A 24,646-nucleotide genomic window follows, 5' to 3' on the forward strand; every position below is an offset into this window, starting at 1 on the left:
TGATAATACCAACATGGGCCAGTGAAGCGACGTCCTCCACAACTAGACTGAAGAACAAAACAGCAATTTGTCTACCTGTCTGTTCCCCTTCCCCGATTCCCCAACGCTGTTACCCTCCTCCCAATTCCTCAATAAAATCTTTAAAAAAAAACAACGAAGAAGCACAAATTGGTTGAACTACAGCACAGGGAGTATAGTCAATAACATTGTAATAACTGTGTATGATGTCAACGGGGACTAGACTATTCGGGGTAAGGGGGAGTCACTGCATAAGTTACATGAATGTCTAACCACTACTACGCTGTACACCTGGAACTAATATAATGTTGAATGTGAACTGTAAATGAAAAAAAAAATGTTCAAAGGAATGGTTGAGATGGTAAATTTTATGTTTTCTATATTTTTGCACAATTAAAAATTAGGGAAAAAATGCTTGTAGCATACCATATTTCACACCTTTTTCCAAACTTTGGAGCTCACCTGACATGTTCCCTGCACGGCTTGACTGACAGAGCTGGACTCATTATCCAGCAAGTTAGAGTTGCTCTCTGTCAGGAAAAAGTCTGAATTCATTTTCATTTCAAATCACTAGCTTGCATGCCTGAAACTAACATAACCAATATGAGATTATATGCCAGCTGAACTTAAATTAAAAATAAATTTGAAAAATTAACATGTTAAGACGTATTTTGAGGAAAATTTTGAAAAGAACTGAGAAACAAATTGAGGTGCATCTTAGATCAAGTGCCAAATGCAGTTGTGACTAGCACATCGCGGATCCGACCTGTGTGGTGATTGCTGTTGGCCGTTCCCGAGGTTGCCGGCTGTGGCACAGGCCCGGCAGGCGTGTGAGGACGGGGGAGGGGAGCTTGAATCCCTCATACGAAAAGAAACGTGATGTGTCTGTTTGGGGGAATATGCAACTATGAAGTGTATCCAAAGTCAGAAACACTCTTGCTATTAACAGTTTTATCATGCTTGATTAAACTCTTTAGTTGTAGTGGAGAAGGCTCATACTGATTAAAAACGAATTCCTGTGAGAGTTAGCATATGTTAGATACGTGACATGGGAAAGGTGATGGTTGACTGTTATTGAAATAAACATACGTGATGTGACTGGATAACCGAATCTGGAAAAAGTCACATCCAGCTCACTTGTAGGATTGATCTCTTGTGTCTTAAAAAGTTCTGTAGCCTGTGTGGGCCAGCCAGCAGTGCACATTTGGGATAAACACCGAGAAAGGAAACGCTGCTTATCTTAAATCGTGGGGGCTCTGCTGTGTGGCATAGGCCGCACCTCCAGGTCAGGCAGCCAGGAGCTCTGCTGCCCCCCCCTTCCCGCCACACACACACACACACACACACACACACACACACACACACACACACACTCACTGCTGAGTTGAGAGCCCTCGTCCCCTGGCTTCAGGAGCCTTGGGGAGCCATCCACGTGGCTTTTCCCAAAGCAGTACTTTGCCTTGTCCCAGGTTGTGTGCCTGGGGCAGTGCTGGGTGCGTGAGGACTTGGTTTCCTTTGCTTTTTAAAAGGGACGGGGACAGGGTACTGGTTCCCAGGGCTCTGTGCAAGTTGAGGTCTGGAGACTAATTCCCTTGAACCAGTGGCTTGGTGTGTGTGGTCCTCAGGCCCATAGCATCAGCTTCTTCTGGGGACTCGTCACAGATGCGAACTCCTGGACTGCTGATTCCAGAGCTCAGAGCTTGGGGGCCGGCAGGTGACTGCTGCCTGTCCTGAGCTGAGGGCCAAGCCAGCCTGTGTGCTTTGAGTTGACTTGCCCTTGACTGGTTGACATCACCTGCAGATGTTATAATGACTAGATATGTGTAAACATTACACATTTCATTTTTGTGTATCTTGGAACCAATAGAATTGTTTTGGGTTCCATTGACGAGCACAGCATCTGTCCTGCCTGGTGACTAAGGTCCCGTTGCCAGGTGGGGAACAACAGCGTGTCCTGAGCCAGACAAACAGAAGTGGTGTCCTAAGGTCCCTGGACAGTTCAGCCCATGAGAGGTGACAGAGGGTCCTCTTGTCACAGGTGGCCTAGAGCTCTGTAGTCCACTCCGTGTGTGCCTGGGCCGGGGCCGGGTGTTCCCCAAAGCAGGACGAGTGAATGCTCGTGTTTGAAGAGACTGCTCTGTGTTTGGGAAAGCCCAGAGCCCTGACTGTGGTGAGGCTCCCTGTTTCCAAGTTCCTTTGGGCTTCGCATTTTGCTTGCATGTTGATCCTTTTGAAGTGTGCCACTTGGTCAGTTTGAAATGCAAATCATATCAAGTCACTTCCTTGCTTAAAATTGCTCCAGCCCTTTCCTTGCCCTCAGCACACAGCCCAGAGTCTCCAATGTCCTTGCCTGTCTCCTGCCTCTGGGGGTCTGACCTGCCTCAGGGTGGTTTGGACCTTTGCCTGGGGCCCTCAGCTGGTGCTTACAATTGATTTTGACCTTCCTCCTCCTGAGCCTGTCCTGACCTCAGGACGTGCTGGTCCCTAGTGCGCTGGCGGAAGCTCCCTGAGGATGGGCACGCTGGTCACTGCTGTGTCCCAGGCCTGTGGGGGCTCAGGACACACTTTGTTAAGGCAACAAGCCTGTCTCTGGTGGCTGTCCCCGCTGCTCACTCACCCCCGTGTCTTGCGTTGTAGTTTGGGGCTGAGTTCCGAAGGTTCTCCTTAGACCGACAAAAGCCGGGGAAGTTTGAAGACTTCTACAAGCTGGTCGTACACACCCACCACATCGCCAACACCGAGGTGACCATCGGGTACGCGGACGTGCACGGTGACCTGCTGCCCATCAACAACGATGACAACTTCTGCAAGGCCGTCTCGAGTGCAAACCCTCTGCTCAGGGTCTTCATCCAGAAACGAGGTACCGAGCAGGACAGGCGCCCCGTTGGGTGCTCACTCTCCGTGCGTGCGGTTTTCGGTGTTGCCATCAGAGCCTCGTGGTTCTGGTGTTTTGCCTGGGCTGAGAGTAGGAACAGGAACGTTTGCTTGGTCCACATCAATTTATCAGGGCTTACAGACACCTACACTGCGTTTTCCACTTTAAATAGGGTTGACTTCTGATTTTTAGGTACTAAGGAGAAAATAATATTGATCCTTTCAGAATTTTAACTGCAAGCAGGTTAATTCAGTAACTCAAAAATGACAGTTTAGGTTGCTGGTATGTTTTGCACTGTCTTTTCAGGGTTGGAAAAACATGTTAGCTTTAAATCATTCCTTTGGTTGACGGTGGCTCTGATGCCCAGTGTGCTGTGAGTAGAACAGTGTCGTCTCACATGAGAATAAATGACTAAGTGGGTTCATGGCTGAAAGGGAGGGACACCCTGCTGTCGTGTCAGAGCGGGACGCTGAGCTGCTCAGAGCCGCATTTGAGACTCGTTTTCTCATCTCTAAATTTGGAAACCCTTAACGTTTCAAAATAACACAGTTGACCCTTGAACAACATGGGATGACCCCCCGCACAGTTGAAAATCCACATATAACTTGACTCCCCCAAAACTTCATTTGTCCCTGGGAACCCACAGGGGTTGGGTTCCAGGCCCCCTGCAGGGATCAGCACCCCGGTGCTCAAGTCCCCACGTCGAATGGCACAGATCCATGCACAGTCGGCCCCCCATGTCTGCGGACTCCCAACCGCGGATCAAAAACACACAGGCATTTATTGAAGAAAGTCTGTGTACAGGTTCAAACCCATGTTGTTCAAGGGTCAGCTGTACTGAAGGAAAGAACCACTGAGGTGAAGCTGGATGTTCAGAAAATGGCATTTTGATTGACGTGGTCACGACTGTCCCTCCTGCCCCAAGTGGACCTTCTGTGTGCACAGAGGGCACTGACCACCCTCCAGGAGCAGAGTGGCCATGGGGACACCGCGCAGCAGCAGTCACAGTACCATAGTCGCTGCTGGGAGGAGGGAGTAAGGCCTCGGTCTCTCTGGGGGAGCAGGGTGGCTCTGCAGGGGGGACAGCCTGAGCAGGGACTAGAAGTTGCTGCAGCGATGTCCACGCGCAAGGCCCTCGGGGACGCTGGAGACTAGCGCCCGGCCTGGTAAGTGCGAGGGGCAGGGTCCCGAGGCACGGCCAGGCCTGCTGTCCCTCACGCACTCGCCCAGCAAGTCACCATGAGGCAAGTGGGCGACACACGCAGGGCGCTCAGGTGGTCTGGCCAGTGGTCAGCGCTTTGTGTGCTGCCCGTTGCTGTCCTCTTGTTTGTGCTGACGGCAGGGAACGTGCAGAGAGGGAACGGCAGGTCCCCGACCTCCTTTTAGACTGTTCTCTGGCACAAGATCAGAGAGCTTTGCATCTGCTGTTCCTGCTGAGCCTGGCTGTCCTGCCGATGGCACGGAGATGTCGACACAGCTGTGACTTCCTCGCAGTGGCCTCAGGACCCTCCCCTGTCTGTGCTGTAGCTTCCCGTGTCCCCCGTTCCTTTCTGCGTCCCCTGCTGCCCTCGCGTCATGTGGGTGTGTGTCTGTATGCCACCCTCTCTCAAGGGCCTGGCCTCGGTGAGCTCAGGTTCCCTCTGCCCGCTGTCCATTGCATTTACTAATTGCTCTCAGGGCTGGCTTTTGTCCCCCACCCCGATCCCACGTCCCGCACCTCTGCCCTAGCCACCCCCACTCACAGCGTCTGCTTGTTGGGGCCTTGTCACCCGTGCTGCAGGAAAACAGTCTCCACCGCGTGTGGAGTGCGACAGAAGGCTCTCTTTGCCCTTGGAGAGGCTGGTCCTGGTGACACTTGGCTTCCTGTGCAGTGGAGCCACTGAAGCCGAGGCGACACAGGAAGCCCCAGGTCTGTGTGTTTGTGAGGGGGACTGCGTTAGCTCCCCACAGGCAGCTCACACAGCGCGGGCCCTTCCAGCCAAGGTCCTGCACCGTCTTCACTGGCGACCTAGTGACTTTCCTTCCTTCCTGTGCCACCCTGGAAAAAGCCCGAAGTTCAGTGACCCAGCTGACGGCTCCTCACCCTCTTGTTGTCAGCGCGAGCCTGTCGCCTGCAACCCCTGCCTTTCCCTGTCACGTGACAGCAAGGAGCCTGGGAGACGTAAGTTCAGGCCCTCCCTCTAGCACCTTCTCACCGGCTCCGTGACCAATGAGCCCCACGTTCTCATCGATAAAATGAGAAAGCTGCGTCTTCCTTGGGCTGTTTTCAGGCTTAAATAGAAAGACGTTCCCACTGTTCCTGTACCCGGCCCCTAGATCCCATCACTGGGGAAAACCGCCCCTGGGGCTGCCTCTCATGGTCCTCAGTGGACCCCACCTGCAAAGGCCACATCTGGGTGGGACAGGCAGGGCGGTGGTGTTTCCATGGGCGGGAGGACTCCTCCATGTTCAGGAAGACTTGCCAAGCGCGTGCAAGGCGGTGTCCCTCGGTGGCGACACTCAAGTCCCACGTCCTCTTCCTGCAGCAAGGGTCCCACGATGTCAGCCACGATTTTACTGTAACCACACCCGCTCTGACATTAACTCAAAACTTTCTATGCGTTGGCATATATTTTAGAGGAAACTATATTATTATCACAAATTAAAAGTCAGCAGTTTTCTGATAGATGTTGAAGTAAACCCACGGTTATGTCTAGGAAAATTAATTTGTTTGCCACTTGTTAATCTCTTCCCCCAAACCACACACAGACATCACAATAAAACTACAGACCAACATCCCTTATGAACATAGATGTAAAAACCCCTCAACAAAATACTAGGTTGTAGAGAACATCTTTCTACTCGAAAGCTTATACACGAACCTTCAGTGTAACATTATCAACAGTTGCCAAAAGGCGGGCACACCAACTGTCCACCGGCGGATGGGCGGCTAAACCAAAAGTGGTCCATCCGCCATGGCATCGTATTCAGCCATAAAAGGAGAGAAGCCCTGAAGGAACGCTGACTACAGTGCGAACGGGAGGAAGCCGCTCACAAAGGGCCGCTCGTTGAGGTTCCGCTTGCAGTCTGTCCTCATTCCTACTAGTGCACTTGCCAAAATTTACATGTAAACCCAAAATTGACACTTGGGATACTTCCGTGGTCATTTGCACACATGCACAGCACTTACCAGTTTGCACTGCCGACACACGTTCCCTCTCCTCCTTTTCACAGTCTGTTTACTGCCATGTTTTCCTTCTCTTTTTATTCTGGTAAAATACACTTAACATAAAATTTACCATTATGAGCATTTTTCACTGTCCGGTTCAGTGGCATTAAATACATTCACATTGTTGTGCAGCCATCACCACCGTCCATCCCTGTAACTCCATCTTATAAACCTGAATCACTCTGCCTTTAAAAAAATAACTTTCCATCCGCCCACCCCCAGCCTCTGACGCTGCCATCTACTTTCTGTCTCTATGATGTTGACAACTCTATGTACCTCATATAAGTGGGATCACACAGTATTTGTCCTTTTGTGACTGGCTGATCTCACTTAACCCATAATGTTCTCCAGGTTCATCCATGTTGTAGCAGGTCTGGATTTCCTTAGTTTTTAAGGCTGAATCACGTTGCATTGTGTGGATGGACCACATTTCGCTTTGCATTCATCCACTGATGGACACTTGGGTTTGTTCTACATTTTAGCCTTTGTGAATAATGATGTCATGAACTTGGGTGTACAAATGTCTCTTTGAGACCCTGCTTTCAATTCTTTGGGGCATACGAGGTTGGACAATTAAGTTTGTGAACTCATCCTAGAAAAAGTGCTACACACCTCACTGCTGAATATCAGTACAGTCACCTTCGAAGCACTCCCCTTGGGAAGCTACGCACCGACGCCAGTGCCTAGTCCACCCTTCAAAGCAGTGTTGGCACTCTTTTTCTGGAATGGTCATCAGAGTGTCATTGTATTACCCTTGATGTCCTGAATGCCATCTAAGTGTCTCCCTTTCAATATTTCCTTCATCTTTGTGTAAAGAAAGAAGTCATTGGGGGCCAGATCAGGTGAGTAGGGAGGGTGTTCCAACACAGTTATTTGTTTCCTGGCTAGAAACTCCCTCACAGACAGTGCCATGTGAGCTGGTGCATTTCGTGATGCAAGAGCCATGAATGGTTGGCGAAAAGTTTAGGCCGTTTTTGTCTAATTTTTTCATGCAGCCTTCTCACCAATTCCAAATAGTAAACTTGGTTCACTGTTTGTCCAGTTGGTACAAATTCACAATGAATAATCCCTCTGATACCAAAAAAGGTTAATAACACCGTTGCAACAAGTTCGCAAATGTAAAAGTCAGACCTTGTCTAACTCAGAGGTGGAATTGCTGGGTCATATAGTAGCTATATGTTAAATTTTTTTGAGTCACCTCCACACTCTTTTCCACGGTGAGTGTTCCATTTTACACTCCCACCAGCGGTGACCAAGGCTCCAGTGTCCCCACACCTTCTCCAGCACTTGTGTTTTCTGAGCTTTTGAGGGCAGCTGTCCTGATGGGTGTGAGGTGGGATCTGATATGGTTAGATTGGCGTTTCCCTGGTGACCAGTGACGCTGAGCATCTTTAAATGGCTTGTTCCCATTTCTATGTGTTCTTCGGAGAAACGCCTCTTTAAGTCCTTTGCCCATTTTTTTATAAGGTTGTTTGTTTCTCGTTGTTGAGTTTTAGGACTTCTCTATCTATTCTGCATATTAATCCCTTATCAACTATGGAGATTACATTTAGCACCTACAGTATATACACTAGTTTGAATTTCTACTAACTTAACTTTAAAAACTCTGCTCCTTTACAGTGCAATCCACAGTACTTTTGGTTGTTGATGTCATAAATTTACATCTTTATACATGTGATACCCAGAACATAAACTAATAATTATTTTTAATTCATTAGCCTTTTAAATGATGTAGAAGATTTAGAGATACAAACCAAAGTTACAGTAATTCTAGATTTTAGACAAATAATTGGTTTTTTTCCTTAAATGAATTAGTCTCATAAATTATGTAGATAACAAAGTGCAGCTCCAAACCACCGTCACCATCTACCAGCTTTGGTGATTGCCCAGGAATTGACCTTTACTGAGATCTTTATTCCTCTAGTCAGCTTCACGTTCCTGCCCAAGTCCTCTCCTGTCACCGGCAGGACTCCCTGGAGTGTCCCTCGCAGGGCGGGCAGGTCCAGTGGTACAGACTCCTCAGCTTTTGTCTACCTGGGAATGTCTGACTCCTCACCTACTTTTGAGGGACAGTTTTGCTGGATGTAGGATTTGTGGCTGTCAGCTCTGTTTCTTTTCGCACCATGACCATATCAGCCCACTGGCCTCTGGCCTCCTACGTGTCTGATGAGAAATGGGCAGAGTCTTACCAAGGGTCCCTTGTATGTGACGAATTGCTTCTGTCTCGCTGCTTTCAAGATTCTCCCTTTGTCTTTGTCGTTTGAAAGTTTGCTTATAATGTGTCTCGGTGTGGGTCTCTCTAAGTTCATCACACTGGGAATTTGTTTATCTTCTTGGATTTTATATTCATGACTTCAGCTTTGGAAAGTTTTCAGCCATATTTCTTCAAATAATCTCTCCACTCACTTTTCTCTCTCTTCTCCTTCTGGGACTCCCACACAAAAAAGGTGTTCTTCTTTTTGATTTCCAACAGATCCCTGAAGCTCTGTTTGTTTTGTGTTTAATCTTTTACTTTCTATCTCTCAGCCTTGATGATTTCCATTGTCCTATCTTCAAATTCACTCATTCTTTCTTCAGTCTGCTCAAATCTGTTTGATCACTGTAGTGAAATTTTCATTTCAGTGACAGTAGTTTTCAGCTCCAGAAATTTTTTTTTTTTGGTTTCTTTTTAGGTTTTATGTCTCTTTATTGATATTTCCATTTTGTACAGACTTGGTGTTCTTGACTTTCTCCACAACTTCCTTTAGTTCTTTGAGCACGTTTAGACCATTGTTTTGTTTTCTTCTTAAAGATACCCCTTTCTTTCTGTTTTTTTCTTTTTAAAACTTTATTGGGGAACAATGTGTTTTTTGGGGGAACAATGTATTTTTTCCAGGACCCATCAGCTCCAAGTCAAGTTGTTGTCCTTCAATCTTAGTTGAGGAGGGTGCAGCTCAGCTCCAAGTCCAGTCGCCGTTTTCAATCTAGTTGCAGGGGGTGCAGCCCACCATCCCATGCGGGAGTAGAACCGGCAATCTTGTTGTTAAGAGCACGCGCTCTAACCAACTGAGCCATCCGGCTGCCCACCAGGCAGCTCAGCTGCAGCTCAGCTCAAGTTGTTGTCTTCAATCTAGTTATGGGGTGGGGAGCGGCGCAGCTCACTGGCCCCTGTGGGAATCGAACTGGCAACCCTGTTGCTCAGAGCACGTGCTCTAACCAGCTGAGCCACCTGGCTGCCCCTGGACCATTGTTTTAAAGTCTTTGTTAATATATCTGCCGTGAAGTCTCTTTCAGGGACAGGTTCTTTGTGTATGTTGCCTCCTGCCTCGTGGCACCTCTGTGACCAGAAGCAGTGGGCAGGCATCAGAGCACAGGCTCCCGATCCTTGCACGACAGGGTTCTTTTTGCGCCCGCGCTTCTGCAGGCTGCTCCAGGTCACATGCATGGCTGCCTTCCACGGCTGGATGAGGGAACAGGTAGCTGCTGCTGTGGTAAGAGCTGAAATGGACCAAAATTGACCGAAACTACTGTCCAGTTCTTCCCCTGGACATTGCAAGTCTTCAACAGACTCCAGAGTTCCAAAAACAGTTATATCAGCCAAATCCAACCCCTGCAGGTGTTGTCCAGGTGGGGAGAGATTCCTGATGCTTCTCGCTCCTCCGTCTTCCCGGAATTCCGTGTTTTTCTCCATGATTTCAGTTTTAAAAGACTCCCAAGCACAGTGCTGTAGCGCTGTCGAGTTTTCCCGAGCACAAGATGGATGTGATGTGCTTTACACAGAAAAATGCTCTTGGCTGTTAGTCAGTGTTGATGAATCAATAGCACATACTAAAGAATTGGTTGTCTTTAAACAGAAACACACGCGATGCAAGGTTATGTCTTCATGGGTGGGTGACACTGTAACCAGAGGCTCGCAGAAACCTGACCCCGTGTCTCCCCAGGAGTCATGATTCGCTGTTCAGTAATTTAGTGCCCACGGAGACTTTGCAGAACAGAACTATGCTTAACAGTAAAACGTCCCGAACGGGCAAATCCATACAGACAGGAGCAGGTTCGTTGTGATGGGCAGGGAGGGGAATGTGGGAGGTACGTTTCTTTATTGGATGATGGGCACGTTCTGGAATTTGATAGTGGTGCTGGTTGCACAGCTCTGTACACACACTAATAACCGTTGAATTATGCTACTTACATGAGTGAACTTCATGGCAGATAAATTATATCTCAGTAATGCTGTTAACACAGGAAAAGTAGAAGATTCAAACCAGACTCTCCCGGGCCTGAGGCTTGGCCCTGAATGAGGTCACCTGGGCTCGTCTCCAGCCTTTATTTCCAAAATTCAGCCATTATAAAATGTATGAATACTTTGACTTTTTAATTAATTCATTTGTTGAAAAGTTTTAAAAAATCATCTCTTCTGGTAAGAAACTTTCTGTGCTTCACTCAGTGACTCCAGCTGTGAACCTCGCTGGTGGCCTGATGTATCCACATCGAAATTCAACATGGTAGCCAGATATCTTGAATATCATTTACAGAAAATTGTTATTTTAAAACAGGGTTACAGATTGTTATTTAATGTTTTAGTAAGAATGCACCTACAGTCAGTAGGTCCACAGAGTCAACCAACTGCAGATGGAAAATATATTTTTTTAATGTTACATTGTTGCTGACCTGTACTATGCAGTTAGCATACAATGTTTGTGCATGTACTAAACGTACAGACTATTTTTTCTTGTCATTTCCCAAACAATACAGTATGACAACTACTCTATAGCATTTACATTGTATTTGGAATTATAAGTAATCTAGACATAATTTAAAGTAAGCGGGAGGATGTGGGTACATTATAAGCAAATATTACACAATTTTATATACAGGGCTTGAGCATCCATGGATTTTGCTTTCCGTGGGGGTCCTGGAACCATTACCTCCCATGGGCACCGAGGGACAAATGGACAGCATCGTATACACATTTGGTTTAGTATTTTGATTATTTTCTCTGTCATCTCATTCTTTTGCTTTATGCCTTTAAGAATGTTATTCCCAGAGGAGTTCCCAAGCCACATCAGGTGCTGGGGGTTCTTGGGGCACTCGGGTTTAAGAACCCAGTTGTAGATCTGCGTTTGGGAGCTCAGGCAACAGGCTGGAAAGGACTTGGGCTTCTTCCTTCAGGAACCCACTCCAGGGACTTTTCCTGGGGACGTTAGATGGCGTTTCTGCCCACGAAGGTGGGGGACCACACCTGATTGAGTTTCAGTTGCTCTAATGTCCCTGGGTTAGTTCCGCCCAGGGTATCAGAGGAGGCTGAATTCTTAATCATACCCTTTCAGAACAATCAGAGCACTTTGAACTGTTTACTTTTAAACCGAACAGATATTGTACGCTTGCCTGTGTCTGTTAACTGCTCTGGACATTCTGGTGGCCATTTGGATTCCTAGAAGGAAAAAGACACGTTTGTAAACTTTCTGATTTATCAGAAGTTGCATGATTGGAAGCGGGGGTGGGGAGGATGTGCTTGTGATCTCACTGTAGTGAGTTGCCAGGAAAAGTAATTAAAGGGTGTTCTTCAAAGTAAAAGGTAGGATTATTGAGAAAAATCCGATCGTGACTGCTTTGGTTGGACTAATTAAAAGTAGCGGGAGGTGTGTTTGGATTTAAGTTAGGGATTCACTCCACAGCAGGGAAGTGCTCAGGGTGTCTAACTTTTTAAGCTGCCACATTCAGCTTCTCTATTTTCTGCCCGTTTCATTTATTCTCTTTCCTCAGACGCTGCCAGGGTCCGGAGGCTGTGCGGGTTGAGGGCAGGAAAGGTGTAACTTTGTTGAAAGAGCCTGTCTGTGTCCCGCTTAGAGACAGATCTAGGCCCTGGGGCTTTACACCCTCTGCTTCGGAGCTTTCACGAGACCCAGTTGCTTTTTTAATTGCTGCTGATTCCTGGAAGTTTGTGTGTTTGGAGAATTTCCTTTTTTTTTTTTAATTTGAAAAAAAACCGGCAAAAACTCTCCCACGGGAACAGAAAACAAAATGCCTGAAGCCTCGTCCCCCCTGGAGTGGGAGTGACGGGGAGAGAATGTGCTGAATCTGCTCACTGAAAGGAAAACAAAGTGGACTGCGGGGTCCAGAGCGGCCGGTCGTGTCCTGGAGGGCGGGGCGCCCGGCTGGGTCTGCACCTCCCTCCAGCTGTTGGTTCTCGCTGTTCCAGCAGCACACCTGTGTGTGAACGGTGACCCTTTACTTAATGGAATTGGGTTTCACTCTTATTTATTTTCTAGACATATGTACTTTACAGATCCAAGTCCATAGTTTATTTCTAATTTGGATTCTTACATTTTAAAAACCTACCATCAAAACCATATCCTATGTCATTAAACTCTGTAAAACTTTGTTATTTAAAAGTCTTCTCTGTTTATAACATATTTGTAAAGGAAAAGTCAGACAACATGAAAGCAAACAACCCCACCGCCCTGAGGAGACCACTGTTAGCATTTGGGCACAGGCATAATTAGTTGGACATTTTCACAGAAACAGGGTCATAATACACGCACTGTAGAGATTATGTTAACCTAGCATTATATGTTTGATTTTCTGTATATGTGTGTAGATACATTCCACCCTTTTAATGGACATATCAGTTGTATGAATGTAACAAAATGTAACCAATTCCTTATTAGCCTATTTTTAGAGTTTGGCATTGTTCTAGAGCAGTGTGCATTTTCAGGTACATGTCAGGCTCTCTCTTCAGGGCAGAGGAGACGTGACCCTCTGGAGTAAAAGGCACGCATATGTTGAGCTAAGATGTGTATTGCCAGTGGCCCTCGCCGTGGCAGGACATTAGAAGAATGACACTTGAATTGGGTCTTTTAAAAACACATCTTTGCAGACTGTCCTTGAGTGGTGAGCAAACAGGTGCGCTTTGAATTTACCTACTGAATGCTGTAGTGAAGGCCAGGCGGGTCTGGCCAAGGTGTGTGTGCGGGGGTTGGGGGGTCGGGGGGAGGCTGCCACCCAGCTTGGGCCACGTGGAGCTCAGCCAGCAGCCCCGCTGGGACTGTCTTCAGATACTTGGTGTTTGGGTGCTGTGTTCAGGGAGCTGTCAGCCTGCCCCACGGTGTGTCTGATGTTTCTGTAACCCAACCAACCCAACCGACCAACCTAACTGACCAATACAATTTGCAGGTGCAGCTTGGTTCCACCGAGGCCCACGTATGTGTGGCTGAACTGGTCCTGTCATAGCAAGGTGGCTCACTGGGACACAGGGCTCACTCTGCTGGCTGGCAATGAAGACGAGCGCAGGGATTTCTGGTTTGATGGGAGATAAGGCCAAATTTAGGGCTCAGTGTGGGGTGTTCTTTCCCCAGCGAAGCCAGTGCGTCCCTCTCCGAGGGACCGGTACGCCTCCTGTGTTAGCGGGTCTCTCCTTCAGACAGAGCAGCGTCCCCCTCCCAGCTCAGCACACTTTGTCTCTTCCCAGGGTGACGTGGCATCGCCAGCTTCTAGAACAGGGGGACTCTTAGCCTTCCCGGGAAGTGCGCGCCCCACGCCCCCTCCTCCCTTTGTGGTGCCTGGAGAACAGGCACCTCCAGGATGCGGGGGGCACGGTCCCCACCTGCTCCTGAGGGCCTGCAAACAGTCACTTGCTCCTGAGCCCCCTGATCCTCACACCCTCCCCACATGCCGAGGCCAGCAGATGGGCTCTGTTCCTGCTGTCTGAGCACAGGCCTCCCTGGGGCGCAGGACCAGGGTGGAGGGCTGGGGTGTGGGACCGGGCCTGTGCTGAACCTGATGGGGACAATGGGCTGTGAGAACACAGGCTCCTGCGGCCAGCACAGGTGCTTCCTCAGGCCTGGCCACTGCTCGCTCGTCCCAGGAGAGCCTGCAGGGGCACTGGCCACGTGCTGAGCAGCCAGCAAACTGCTGAGCGTCCCCACGTAGATAGCCAGTTTGCAGGGCCTGCTGTGCCCACAGTGGATGGAGTGAAAATCAGACGTGATGTTTTATTAAATGTCACCTAAGGCTGGTGGAAGCGGGGCTCTTTGGGCTGGAGTGAACAAGGGGCTGAGTTTGAGCTTCCTGGCTCTTGGTGGTGGGCAGCCACACTTGTCAGCACAGGGGCTGTGGGCTGTGAGCTGGCTTCTAGCACCTTCTAGTACAGGTTTTGTTTTTGTTTTTTTTTTAGCTGAGCCATCCTGCCACCTCTTGGCAGCTCGGCGGCAGCTCAGCTTGGGCAGGGACTCGAACTGCTGTTGCTCAGAGCTCACACTCCTGAGCGAGCTCTTAACCAGCTGAGCCGCTCGGCCGGCCCTTCTGGCTCCTTAACAGACAGGTCCTCGCCTGCTCCCCCTGGACCTGGACTAGGGTCCCCAGGCCAGCGCTGACTTTGCTCACAGTGCTGGCCTCCCCCAAAGACGCAGCTCGCAGGCCGTTAGCCACTCGGTCACAGAATCACCAGCTCTTTGCTACTTTCCTCGTTCAGCTAATGCGATGCATCGGTGGGCTCACCCAGCCTGCGCGGCTGTGCCCCTCTGCCTAGCACCCTGACGCTGAGCAGCCTCAGGCAGGACAGCCAGTTACAGGCTCACCTCGCTTATGGGCGCCTGCTGTGTGCCCGGCACCGTCAAGTCCTGAGCACGCAGCCCAGGTCCTGGCTTCTGCCCTCAGGGGACCAGCAACCCCACATACTGTTGGGAAAACGGCAATGCCGAGGGGATTGTGCCGTGAGGACCGGGAAGACACGGCCCAGGAGGGCTTTGTGGGCAGGCGGTGCCACAGCTCGGAGGCCTCTGGGGCAGCTTGGAAAGCGTGTGCGAGCTCACGGAGAAGCAAGTGGCCGGGCTCAGTTTGCAAGTGCCAGACGAAGTGTGCCTGGGGAGGAGATGGTGAGGGGCCCCCAGGGGGCTGGTGAGGCCCCTGTGGGCCTGGCAGCTGTGTCTGCTCACCTGCAAACAGTAGGCACTCACTAACGAGCTGGCGATGAGGTTGGAACGGCCCCGGCAAAGGGCCTGCAGGAGACTGGTAATCCCTGGTGACCGCCCCACATGCCGTGGGACACCGATACTCACGTTGCCCTGAGCAGAGACTTCCGTAGCGTGTTCGTAGTGGCTGGCTAGGACATCTTCGGGGCATGTGAGAAATAGTTGGCGGGTATTAATCTTAAACTGTGCGCTCTGAAGCGTTTTGCATTTGAGGTATCTTTGCTAGAAAAAAGCCCCAGGATGGGCCAGGCTGAGTGTGGTCTTAGGGCTCCCAAGCTGGGAAGCTGTTTACATTTCTGTCGTTTTGAGCCCATTTACATGCCATTCCATTTGTAGGACAAACTTTTTAGAAGAGAATGGAGGCTTATGGAGGGGAGCCTGTAGGTGGTATTGGCCCCCAGAGGCTACCGCTGGGGGATCTGGCCCACGGCACACGGATGGGCTCATGGACGCCCTCCTGGGACAGGCTCTGCCAGCTCTGTGGCTGTGACTGTGTAAAGGGCTGCTCAAGATGACAGCTGCAGGGACGCAGGGTCTTCAGCTGTGCTGCCTCAGCAGGAGTCACCCGGACAGGCAGCTGGGAGGGAGGGGACGTGCGTGTCAGATGCCCCAGGAGGCTGCCTCCACGCCAGGCCTCCGACGCGCAGCAACGACGCTGGCTGCCTGGTGTCTGTGTCCCTCCCTAGGCTGCCCCAGCATTTCCGACCATCACCACTTCTGCCCACGCTTCCCTGTGTTGCTGAGTCCGCACTGGACGGCCCGTGGACGCACAGGGAACGAACGCAGCTCCTGTCACCCTTCCCTGCCCCGTGCCTCGTTCAAGTGCAGCTTGAAGTCCAACTGACCCTGCACACAGTTCGCCAGTGGCGCCACACTTCTCCCGTCCCCAGCTCAGAGGTGGCCTGTCGTTTCCTCTGACACCCATCACCCCCTCAGGTTCACCTGCCACCACCTGACTTCAGGAGCCCTTGGCCAGACTTCCCACATGGCCCTGGGATAGAGGGCTTGTGTGTGTGCGTGGGGTGGGGGGGGGGCCTGGAGCCAGAGCCCTGGGGAAGCCCATCCAGTGGGTCCTGCCCGTGGGGGCTTACAAACCACGGCCGAACACTCATATTCCCCCTCTGCTCAAAGGCACATGCTCACTTTGATTTTCACTGTTCACCAAGGATGTTTCAAATTATCGTGTGACTGTCACAACAAAGCAAGTGGTAGAATTATTCTCCTGTTGCGCATGATGAACTGAAGCTTCGGAAAGGCCCCACGTGGCAGATACCGCTCTGAGCCACGGCCATTGAAGTCCACTGGCCGGAGGCTGGCAATGCAGGGGCCTCCCAGCATCTTGCTGCAGTGATGCCACGTGTGACCAGTGAGCTCAGAACCAGGTACTCAGTCAACCTTGGGGACTGGACTCCACCACCCAGACTCACAGGACGAGCACAGACAGGACGGCCTGCTGAGGACACAGGGGAGCCCATGGTGCGTCTGTCCATCCGTGCTGGCGGTTCGCCGAGGGGACGATTTCCCGCGTGTTTGGAGTCCAGACAGAAAAGTTTCCACCGTGACCTTTTTCTTTGCCAGAAAGGGAAGCAGATGTGGGTTTCCTCCTGCACAGTGGTCTGTCTTCCTGTTTTTCCCTGTATCTCTCTGTTCTTTCCATCCTCTCCTGTGGGAAAATGCCTCAGCACGGGGCCCCACCAGCACCCAGCTTCTCACAGACCCCAAACATTCGTGGCGTTGAGCAGATGCAGACAGAGGTTTAGAATGAGGCTGACAGCTGAACTTGGGGCTATGTGCTACTAAGCTGCTTCTTGTGGGGGCACAACTGCCAGCTGTGACCCTGGCCCTGGACCACCGGCTGGGCTGAAAGTGCTGTGCCCTGTGACACTAGGGGACACTTGGTACAGTTTATATGAACAAGTAATGACAATATTAATTCAATGTATATGAAGCGATAATGAAGGCTAATTTTTTTGTTGTGGAAAACATAGGTAACAAAATTTACCATTTTCACCATTTTTTTTTTAATTGGGAATTGGGGGGATGGGAACAGCACTGGGGAATTGGGGGAAGGGGAACAGACAAGTTGCTGTCGTTTTGTTCTTCAGTCTAGTTGTGGAGGACGTTGCTTCACTGGCCCAGCTGGCCCCATCATTGTGCTCTTCCCGGGCGAGACAGATCAGTCGCCGGCTTCTGGATGGCCGCTCACGGCAGCTTAAAGGCTGCTCACGCTGGCTCCTGGCTATACACGGTAGCCCATGGCAACCCACTGCCACAGGGGCTGCAGCCCACGCCGTCGCCGGTGACTCACGGCAGCCCAGCTCCAGGTTGAGCTGTTGTTCAGCATCTCAGCTGTGGAGGGCAGTGTCACTGGCCCTCATATGTGGGATCCGAACCGGGGCCCTCTGGCATCCCAAGCCAGCTCTTAACCATCGCGCCACTCGGCCGACCCCATTTTCACCATGTTTAATTGTGCAGTTCCGTAGTGTTGAGCACAGTCACACTGTCGTGCAGCCGCCATCCAGCTCCCGAGCTTTTCCATCGTCCCAACTGAAAGCCGGTGCATTAAAACATTATGTGTTTTGGTGAGTTACAGTCAGACTCCAAAACGTACCTCTGTACCTGTGAGTGTAGATTCCAGTAGAAAGTCCATGGGCATATTGACAACTGGTAAGTGTCTGTAGTCTTGTTAGAATTTTCAAATCAAAGGGTGAGAAGTTACACTTTTTATGAAAGCACATTACCCCGGAAATAATGGTCTCTTGTGGATGGAGGGTGTAACCATCGTGCCCCTGCCAAGACGCCAGGCCTCCCCTTGTGCCCCTGGCGGCTCACACCTGGTCCCTGCCCTGACCGCCTGGACCTGGCCAGCGTGCTTCTTGGACGTGAGATGTGGTGAGGCTCCCGTTACATTACTCGGAAATAAGCCCCGCCCAGCTCCTCTGGACACGTTGGGCCATCAGCAGTGACTGCGAGGGGCTGGTCACTCTAACCAGCCTCCCATCTGTGTGGAGTCCGGGGGGGGGAGCATGCTACCTCTCGAGATGCCAGCTCTGGACTTTGTAGGTGTGTTGGGTGGCAGAGCCCTGACAGCTCCACGTGCAGCGACAGAAATGCTGCAAATCTGCTTTCCTCCAAATGTCTCCTTTCGCCTCCCAAACCCAGGCGGGGGGACCTGGTGACGGCTCAGCTCCCACAGTCACCTCCCTGCAGTGGTCAGCCCAGGAGTGTCTGTGCTGACACAGACAAGAGCCGGACAGCAGGAGCCTTGGGGCCGGCGACCTCCTCACCCCGGGCGTGGCTGGCGGTGCTGCCCCGTCTTCCCTCCCGCCCGCGCGTCCTGGCGCTGTGCCAGCAGGTCCCATGGCACGCCCTGTGTGCACCCTCGCCGCCAGCCACCCAGCCCCAGAGCAGCTCTCCGCGGCGTCAGACCTGCTGTCCCCTGGCCTTGGCTCACCTGGGCAGTGGGGCTGGATGGGGGGTCGAGGCATCTGTGGGCTCCCACACAGATCGGCCCCAAGCGGCCCCTGCCCATCCACCGTGCGACCTCAGTGGGGGGTGGAACCCCCACAAAGGAGTGTGTGTCCATGCTGCTTGCCTTTTGGGAGCGCGTGCCTGAGCAGGAGCGCGCTGTCTGCAGTGTCTCTTCTGTGGAGCACAGTGTCACCCAGGGTTTCTTTTTGGGGTCATGAGAATTTCTGAATCAAGCAGCGGCGATGGTCGCTCAGCTGTGAATGCACCGAAAGCTGCAGGTTGTGCACATTAGCGAGTGGACCACGTGGCATCTTGTCCCAGCTGTTCTAAATGGCCTCTGGAAGCCGTGCGTCCCCTGGCTTCGAGCCTCGTCCAGTCACTGAACACTAGAGGCTCTGGGTGCTTTGTTCCTTCTCTGAAAGGAGGTGAGAGGACCCCTGACTGAACGGTCTCCAAGGCCTGCCAGGTGGGAGCAGAGGCAGGGGCCACACACTGGGCGTTGAGTGGGGTGAGGACCTGCCGGCCCGGGGACCTTCCCATGGCATTCGTGCTCGGGAGCTGTCAGCCCAGGACCGGAAGGTGCCTGGGGCTGGCGGGCTCCCCCGTAGGCTCAGAGGAGCAGACCGGTCTGCCCATCCCCCTGCAGCCTCTCCTCAGGAAGGGCTCCCTCCGGGTCTGTGCTGGTTTCAGCTGACGGGCGCTAGGAGCTGGTGGTGCTGGGGAGACCCAGCTGAGGCGGGGCCCTGGTTGGCCTGGGGTGGGATGAGGAGCTGGCTGGCGCTCCCCTGGGCCTCTTTGTGGGGTCCTGCGATCTCCTTTGAAAGGAAAGAAGATGGCTGTTTGCTGTGCTGGCCACTCAGGGCTGCTAACCCAGCTGGCAGAGTTGCTGGAGGGTCCGCTGTAAGTATGGGTTTTTCTGCCAACAGTTATTTTCGGCTGTTTGGATTACAGTTGTCCTCTCGGGTTACCGCTGTTGCATCCTGTACATACAGCCCGGGCTGCGGAGTCAGGGCTGGAGGATGGACACGTGGACATGCTCCTCATAGTGGTGACGGTGGCCCCGCGAGGCTTTTAGTAGAGTCTCTGAGGAGACAGCCCGTGGAGGCTGTGCTTCCCACGGCCTCTGCTCGGTTACTGAAGTTGCTTGTATGAGGCCCTCCGTGAATGGAGGACACGTAGCTGCAGAGGTCGCACGTGGCCCTGACTCTCCGACGACCCTCCAGGTCTGACCTCATGTGGGACAAGCTGGCTTCTACAAAATGCCCATCATCCGTTCTGCCCCCAGCAATCCCAGACGGAATGACGAGGCGGCTCTGGCAGGCTCCTGAGAGGCCGTGTGACGTCTGCCCTATATTTTTGTAGGAAATTGGGGGGTTCCCATTGCCTTTCGTTTCCCCATCTCTTCTCTCCTATGTGATAAAGAACATGTAAGTGTGCGACGGCGGGACACAGAGAGACCTCTTTGTTTGGCAGACTCCCAGGAACACTGGTCGGTGGGGGACCGAAGCGGCCTCAGCCACCAGTAGCCTGACGGACGGTGAGACGAGAGAGGGGCCTTTGGGAGTGTCGTGCCCGGGCCATGGGCCAGCGGGCAGAGCCTGCGGACAGGAGGAGCTGCTCAGCCCGTGGACCTGCTGACGTGTGCTCTCGGGTCCAGGGGTCAGGACCTGGTCTCCCAGCTGGGACAGACACCACTGTGAATGGCGGCCGCCCACGCGGCCTCCCCAGCAAGCATTTGGCCCATGAGAACGCCTGCGAGAGCTCACCCCACTTCCCAAGATACCGAGTTGGGTCAGTGACTTAGGGTAAAATGGTGGCGACTTGCCCCAGCACAGATTGGATGATGTGCCAATGAGAGGCGCTCACTCCTGGCACTGGTGCTGTTAGTTAGTTAAGCTCATTGTCTGAGATCAGCTCCCAGAACGTGAGCTTCTTTCAATCTAGTTCCCTTCGAACCACCAGTCCTCTGTGTCCTCGGCTAGTCGTGGTCCTTGGGCAAGACAGTAATGAAAGGGAACATGTCCTCAGCTCACCAGCCACATGGCCTGGGGCAGGTTACGTCGTCTCTCTTGTGCCTCAGTTTCCTTGTCTCTTAAACCTCGGTTTGGGTGGATTAAATATTTGGAAAACTCGCAGAACAGGGCCCAACATCGGGGCTTTGTACGAGTGTGAGCTGCGATTATCGTCCTGTGCCCTTGCCTGCGCGGCCCCTGCCGGTGTGATGGGGTTGTGGGTATAGGAACAGGGAGGCGGAGCCAGGGTGCGTTCCTGGGGTGTCCTGGTCTTCCAGCAGCAGCGAGAAGGGCTGGGGTCCACTGCCCAGCGCCTGCCGAGCGCCCCGGGCATCCCTCGCAGAAGCTGGACGTGGTCGTCACACCGCCTGTCTCGTGTCCTGCCTGTGGCAGGACACAGGTTCCTTCCACCCTGGAGCAGAATCTAAGGACAGTTAAGCCCAGTGCTGTGCACCCGTTGTCCCCAGGAAGGAGTCCGCTGCTCGCAGCCTGAGCCACACCGCCCGCCACGCAGGAAGCCTGGGCCCAAGGCCATTCATGTAACTTATAGGATTCTCCCTTGATTTCTGAAGATGGTTCTGAAGACCAGAGAAGATGAAACGACGTTGGTCATGAAGTAGATTTCAGGTGTTCGCGGTAAAATTTTGTGTGTTTTAAGCGGGGAGGGAGTAGCAGCTACAGACAAAATGCTTATTAACACTTGATTTGAAGTTAAGGGTGAGTGGCACGCGTGCATGTGGGTTGCGTGTGCATACGCACGTGTGCGTGTGTGCGCATGTGCTTGTGTGTGTGTGTGTGCATGTCCCTTTGTGCCCTAGGGGCTTTGGTTTTGTTCCTGGAATAATTTCACCTCTGGCTGCAGTGACTTTGGCTTCAGATTTATCTAGATGGGAAACACAGTGAAAGTTACCGTATTTCCCCATGTATAAGATGCACCCTTTTCCAAAAAATTTGGGGTCTAGAAACTGGGTACATCTTATACAGTGGTTGTATGAGCACAAAAACAAGCGTGAAAAAAGCAAGAAATGCAAGTAAAAAAACCCAACCACTGTATAAGACGCACCCAGTTATTAGACACCAGATTTTTCAAAAAAGGATGTGTCTTATACATGGGGAAATATGGTAATATACTTTTATTAAAATCAGGCTTAAAGTCCCTTCTTCTTGATGCAGTAAAAGTTAAATCACCTTCCGAGGATATAACTGGCCGTTCAGCATGGATTTCTTTTTTTCTCTTCTTTTTTAAAATTTATTGGGGAACAGTGTGTTTTTCCAGGACCCATCAGCTCCAAATCATGCTCTAACCACCTGAGCCACCCGGCTGCCCGTCAGCATGGATTTCTAAGTGGCGACTCTGTGGCCGTGCCACCTGTATAGTCAAAGAAATTCCTGCGCTTGGCGAAATGGGTCAACACCACTAGGCTGTCAATCAAGGTCAGCTCTTGGACAACACGTAGGGCCACGCCTGGGGACGGCGGGACCTTGTGGTTCCTCGCAGATGATGGGATTTTCTAACAATACACCAGAAAGAAGAGTTTCCTTGAGTCCAGGGCGGAGGCGGAGGACACGACCTGTTTGGACACCACGTGGCCTCACGCAGCTCTCCAGCGTGACCGTATCCTCTGACCCTTCTGCCGCCTCCTGCCAGCTTGGCTCTGCCTGTCGGGTTGCGCCCAGTGACCTGGCGTCTGATTGGGTCTGGCCTCCCTCCGATGCCCCTGCTTTCTCTCCGTGATGGGGGCCGGCAGGGGCCACTGGCCGCTGGGACGGAGGGTCTCGGTAGCAGCCAGGCTGAGTGGACAGTGTTGTCAGTGGGTGCGAGGAGCAGGCATGGGGCTGCACAAGGTGACAACTTCACTAATGGTGAATTCGGAGGGGACAGAGCCCTCGTCTCATTTGCAATCATCATCCCTGATGTGCGTCATCTGCTGCTGTGTCAGCTTAACCTCTGCCCTCTGCAGAACGAAGATGAGGTAACTTGCTGGTACTTACCAGATAAAGGCACTGAGGTAATGAAATGACGTTGGCAGACGTCCCTGAGCTTCCGGGAAGCGATCCCATGTTTGAAGCATCACAGAAGCTACGACAATTGGCAGGTTCATCCGCCTCTCACCTCCCTTTCACCCCTGGAATTGCTGCCCCTTCCTCTGCAGAGCCTGCATCTTCACCATGGCCACCCCAGAGACCGCACAGAAGCCAGGACAGAAGTCCGCAATGACCAAAAGCTCCAAGTTGGTAACGAAAATGAAAGCAATTCAAAATAGTCAAGAAAAGAGCCTCCAACAGAAACAGGCACATCACAAATCATTTCAGCTGTGATTTGTGTGCCTCAGTGGTCTGCACTTCCCAGGACACCCCGGGCAACGGTCTCGGGCACCACAGCTGTCCCTGTCTGCACGGGGCCCTCATCCGGGACACACATACCCACCCATGAGCCTGTTTGTAAACGGAGACCATGCACTGGCCCAGGATGAAGCGAGGCGTATGCTGGATGGCACAGGCCAGATCTTTCAGGCTTTCACTCACTGATTTTGGTTGGGGGTTAGCCCCATTGGGGGAAGAAAGTGGTTAAAAGTGGGGGAAAGGTTAGACTCACAAATCTCACTTTTTTTTCTTTTTTTTTTTTTAATATTTGCAGAGTTGTCTTTTTTTAAAAGATTTTATTGGGGAACTGGGGGAGGGGAGCAGTGTTGGGGAATTGGGGAGGGGGACCAGCCAAGTTGTTGTTCTTCAATCTTTGTTGTGGAGGGCATGCCAGTTGCCATCTGGCTGCCCGTTGGCAGCTCGTGGCCTCTAAGTTCAAGGTGCTGTGTTCAATCTTAGTTGCGGGTGGGCGTAGCCACCATCCCATGCGGGAGTCGAACAAGCAGCCTTGTTGTTAAGAGCACACACCCAATCCACTGAGCCATCCGGGCGGCAGCTCAGCTCAAGGTGCCGAGTTCAGTCTTAGTTGCCGGTGAGCGTAGCCACCATCGAACAGGCAATCTTGTTGTTACACCAGCTGAGCCATCCTGCCACCTGTTGGCAGCTCAGCGACAGCTCAGCTCGGGCGCAGCATCACTGGCCCATGTGGGAATTGAACTGGCAGCCCTGTTGCTCAGAGCTCGCGCTCTTAAGCCAACTCTTAACCAACTGAGCCACTCAGCCGGCCCACAAATCTCACTCTTTAAAGACATCCTGAGATCGCAGCAACTAGAACAGCTCTGTGCCGTCAGGTCTAGGGGACCTGCTGTTTCTTTTCGCTCCTTCCAACGTGGGAAGGCACCATTTTATTTATTTATTTTAATGAAAACTTTATTGAGATATAATTCACATTATATAATTCACCCACTAGTGAGTGTGCAGTTGGGTGGTTTTTAGGGTGTTCACGGAGTTGAACAACATCAATCAGTTTTAGAACATTTTCATCCCCCCAGAAAGAAACCCCTAGCCCGTTACGTACCCTCCCCCAGCCCCCCACAACCACTGGTCTTGCTGTCCCTATGGATTTGTCTGCTCTGGACGCTTCACAGATGTGGAGTCTTCCCGTGTGTGGTCTTTGGCCCCTGGCTTCTCTCACTCAGCATAACATTTTCAGGGTTCATCCACGCTGCAGCGAGTGTCAGCGCTTTGTTCCCTTTTGTGGCTGAGTAATGTTCCATGGTGGGGATACACCACATTCTGTTTACCCGTTCCGCAGCTGATGGACTCCTGGCTTGCTCCCACCTTTGGGCGATTGAGGGAGATGCTGCTGTGGACGTGTGTGCTCAGTGCAGTCCGGCGGCTCCTCAAAAAGGCAAACGTAGCGCTGCCACGTGACCCAGCAGTTCCGTCCTAGACGTGGTTTTACGCCTTCCTTTCCCACCTGGACGCCCGTCCTTGTGTTTTCTTTCCCGGTGCAGTGTCACAGGAAGAGCAGGCGTCCGCAAGCCAGCCCTGAGCTTTGTGAAAAGGCAGCCAGTCTCTCACCAGCAAGCATGAGGTTTGCTGCGGGTGTTTCGTGAAGGCCCCTCATTGGTTTGAAGACCTTCTGTTAGCTTCTTACATTGGGGGCAAATGCATCTGGGGTGCGCTCTTAATTTCATCTTGTCCAGGGAACTAAAAAGACCAAAGGAAATACAGCAACCTGACCGCT

General features: G+C 51.7%; 1 protein-coding gene across 1 annotated transcript in view; it reads left to right on the forward strand.

Annotated features, from left to right (window-relative positions):
* The window catches only part of PARD6G (par-6 family cell polarity regulator gamma), a 66,421-nt gene that overhangs the window by 23,959 nt on the left and 17,816 nt on the right, over positions 1-24,646 (forward strand). Inside the window, exon 2 of the mRNA XM_019643339.1 lies at positions 2,656-2,878. Within this exon, the coding sequence (XP_019498884.1) occupies positions 2,656-2,878 (223 nt within the window). The remainder of the gene's footprint in view (positions 1-2,655; positions 2,879-24,646) is intronic.

The sequence above is a fragment of the Hipposideros armiger genome, unplaced genomic scaffold (genome assembly GCF_001890085.2).
Source record: "Hipposideros armiger isolate ML-2016 unplaced genomic scaffold, ASM189008v1 scaffold_77, whole genome shotgun sequence".
NCBI lineage: Eukaryota > Metazoa > Chordata > Mammalia > Chiroptera > Hipposideridae > Hipposideros > Hipposideros armiger.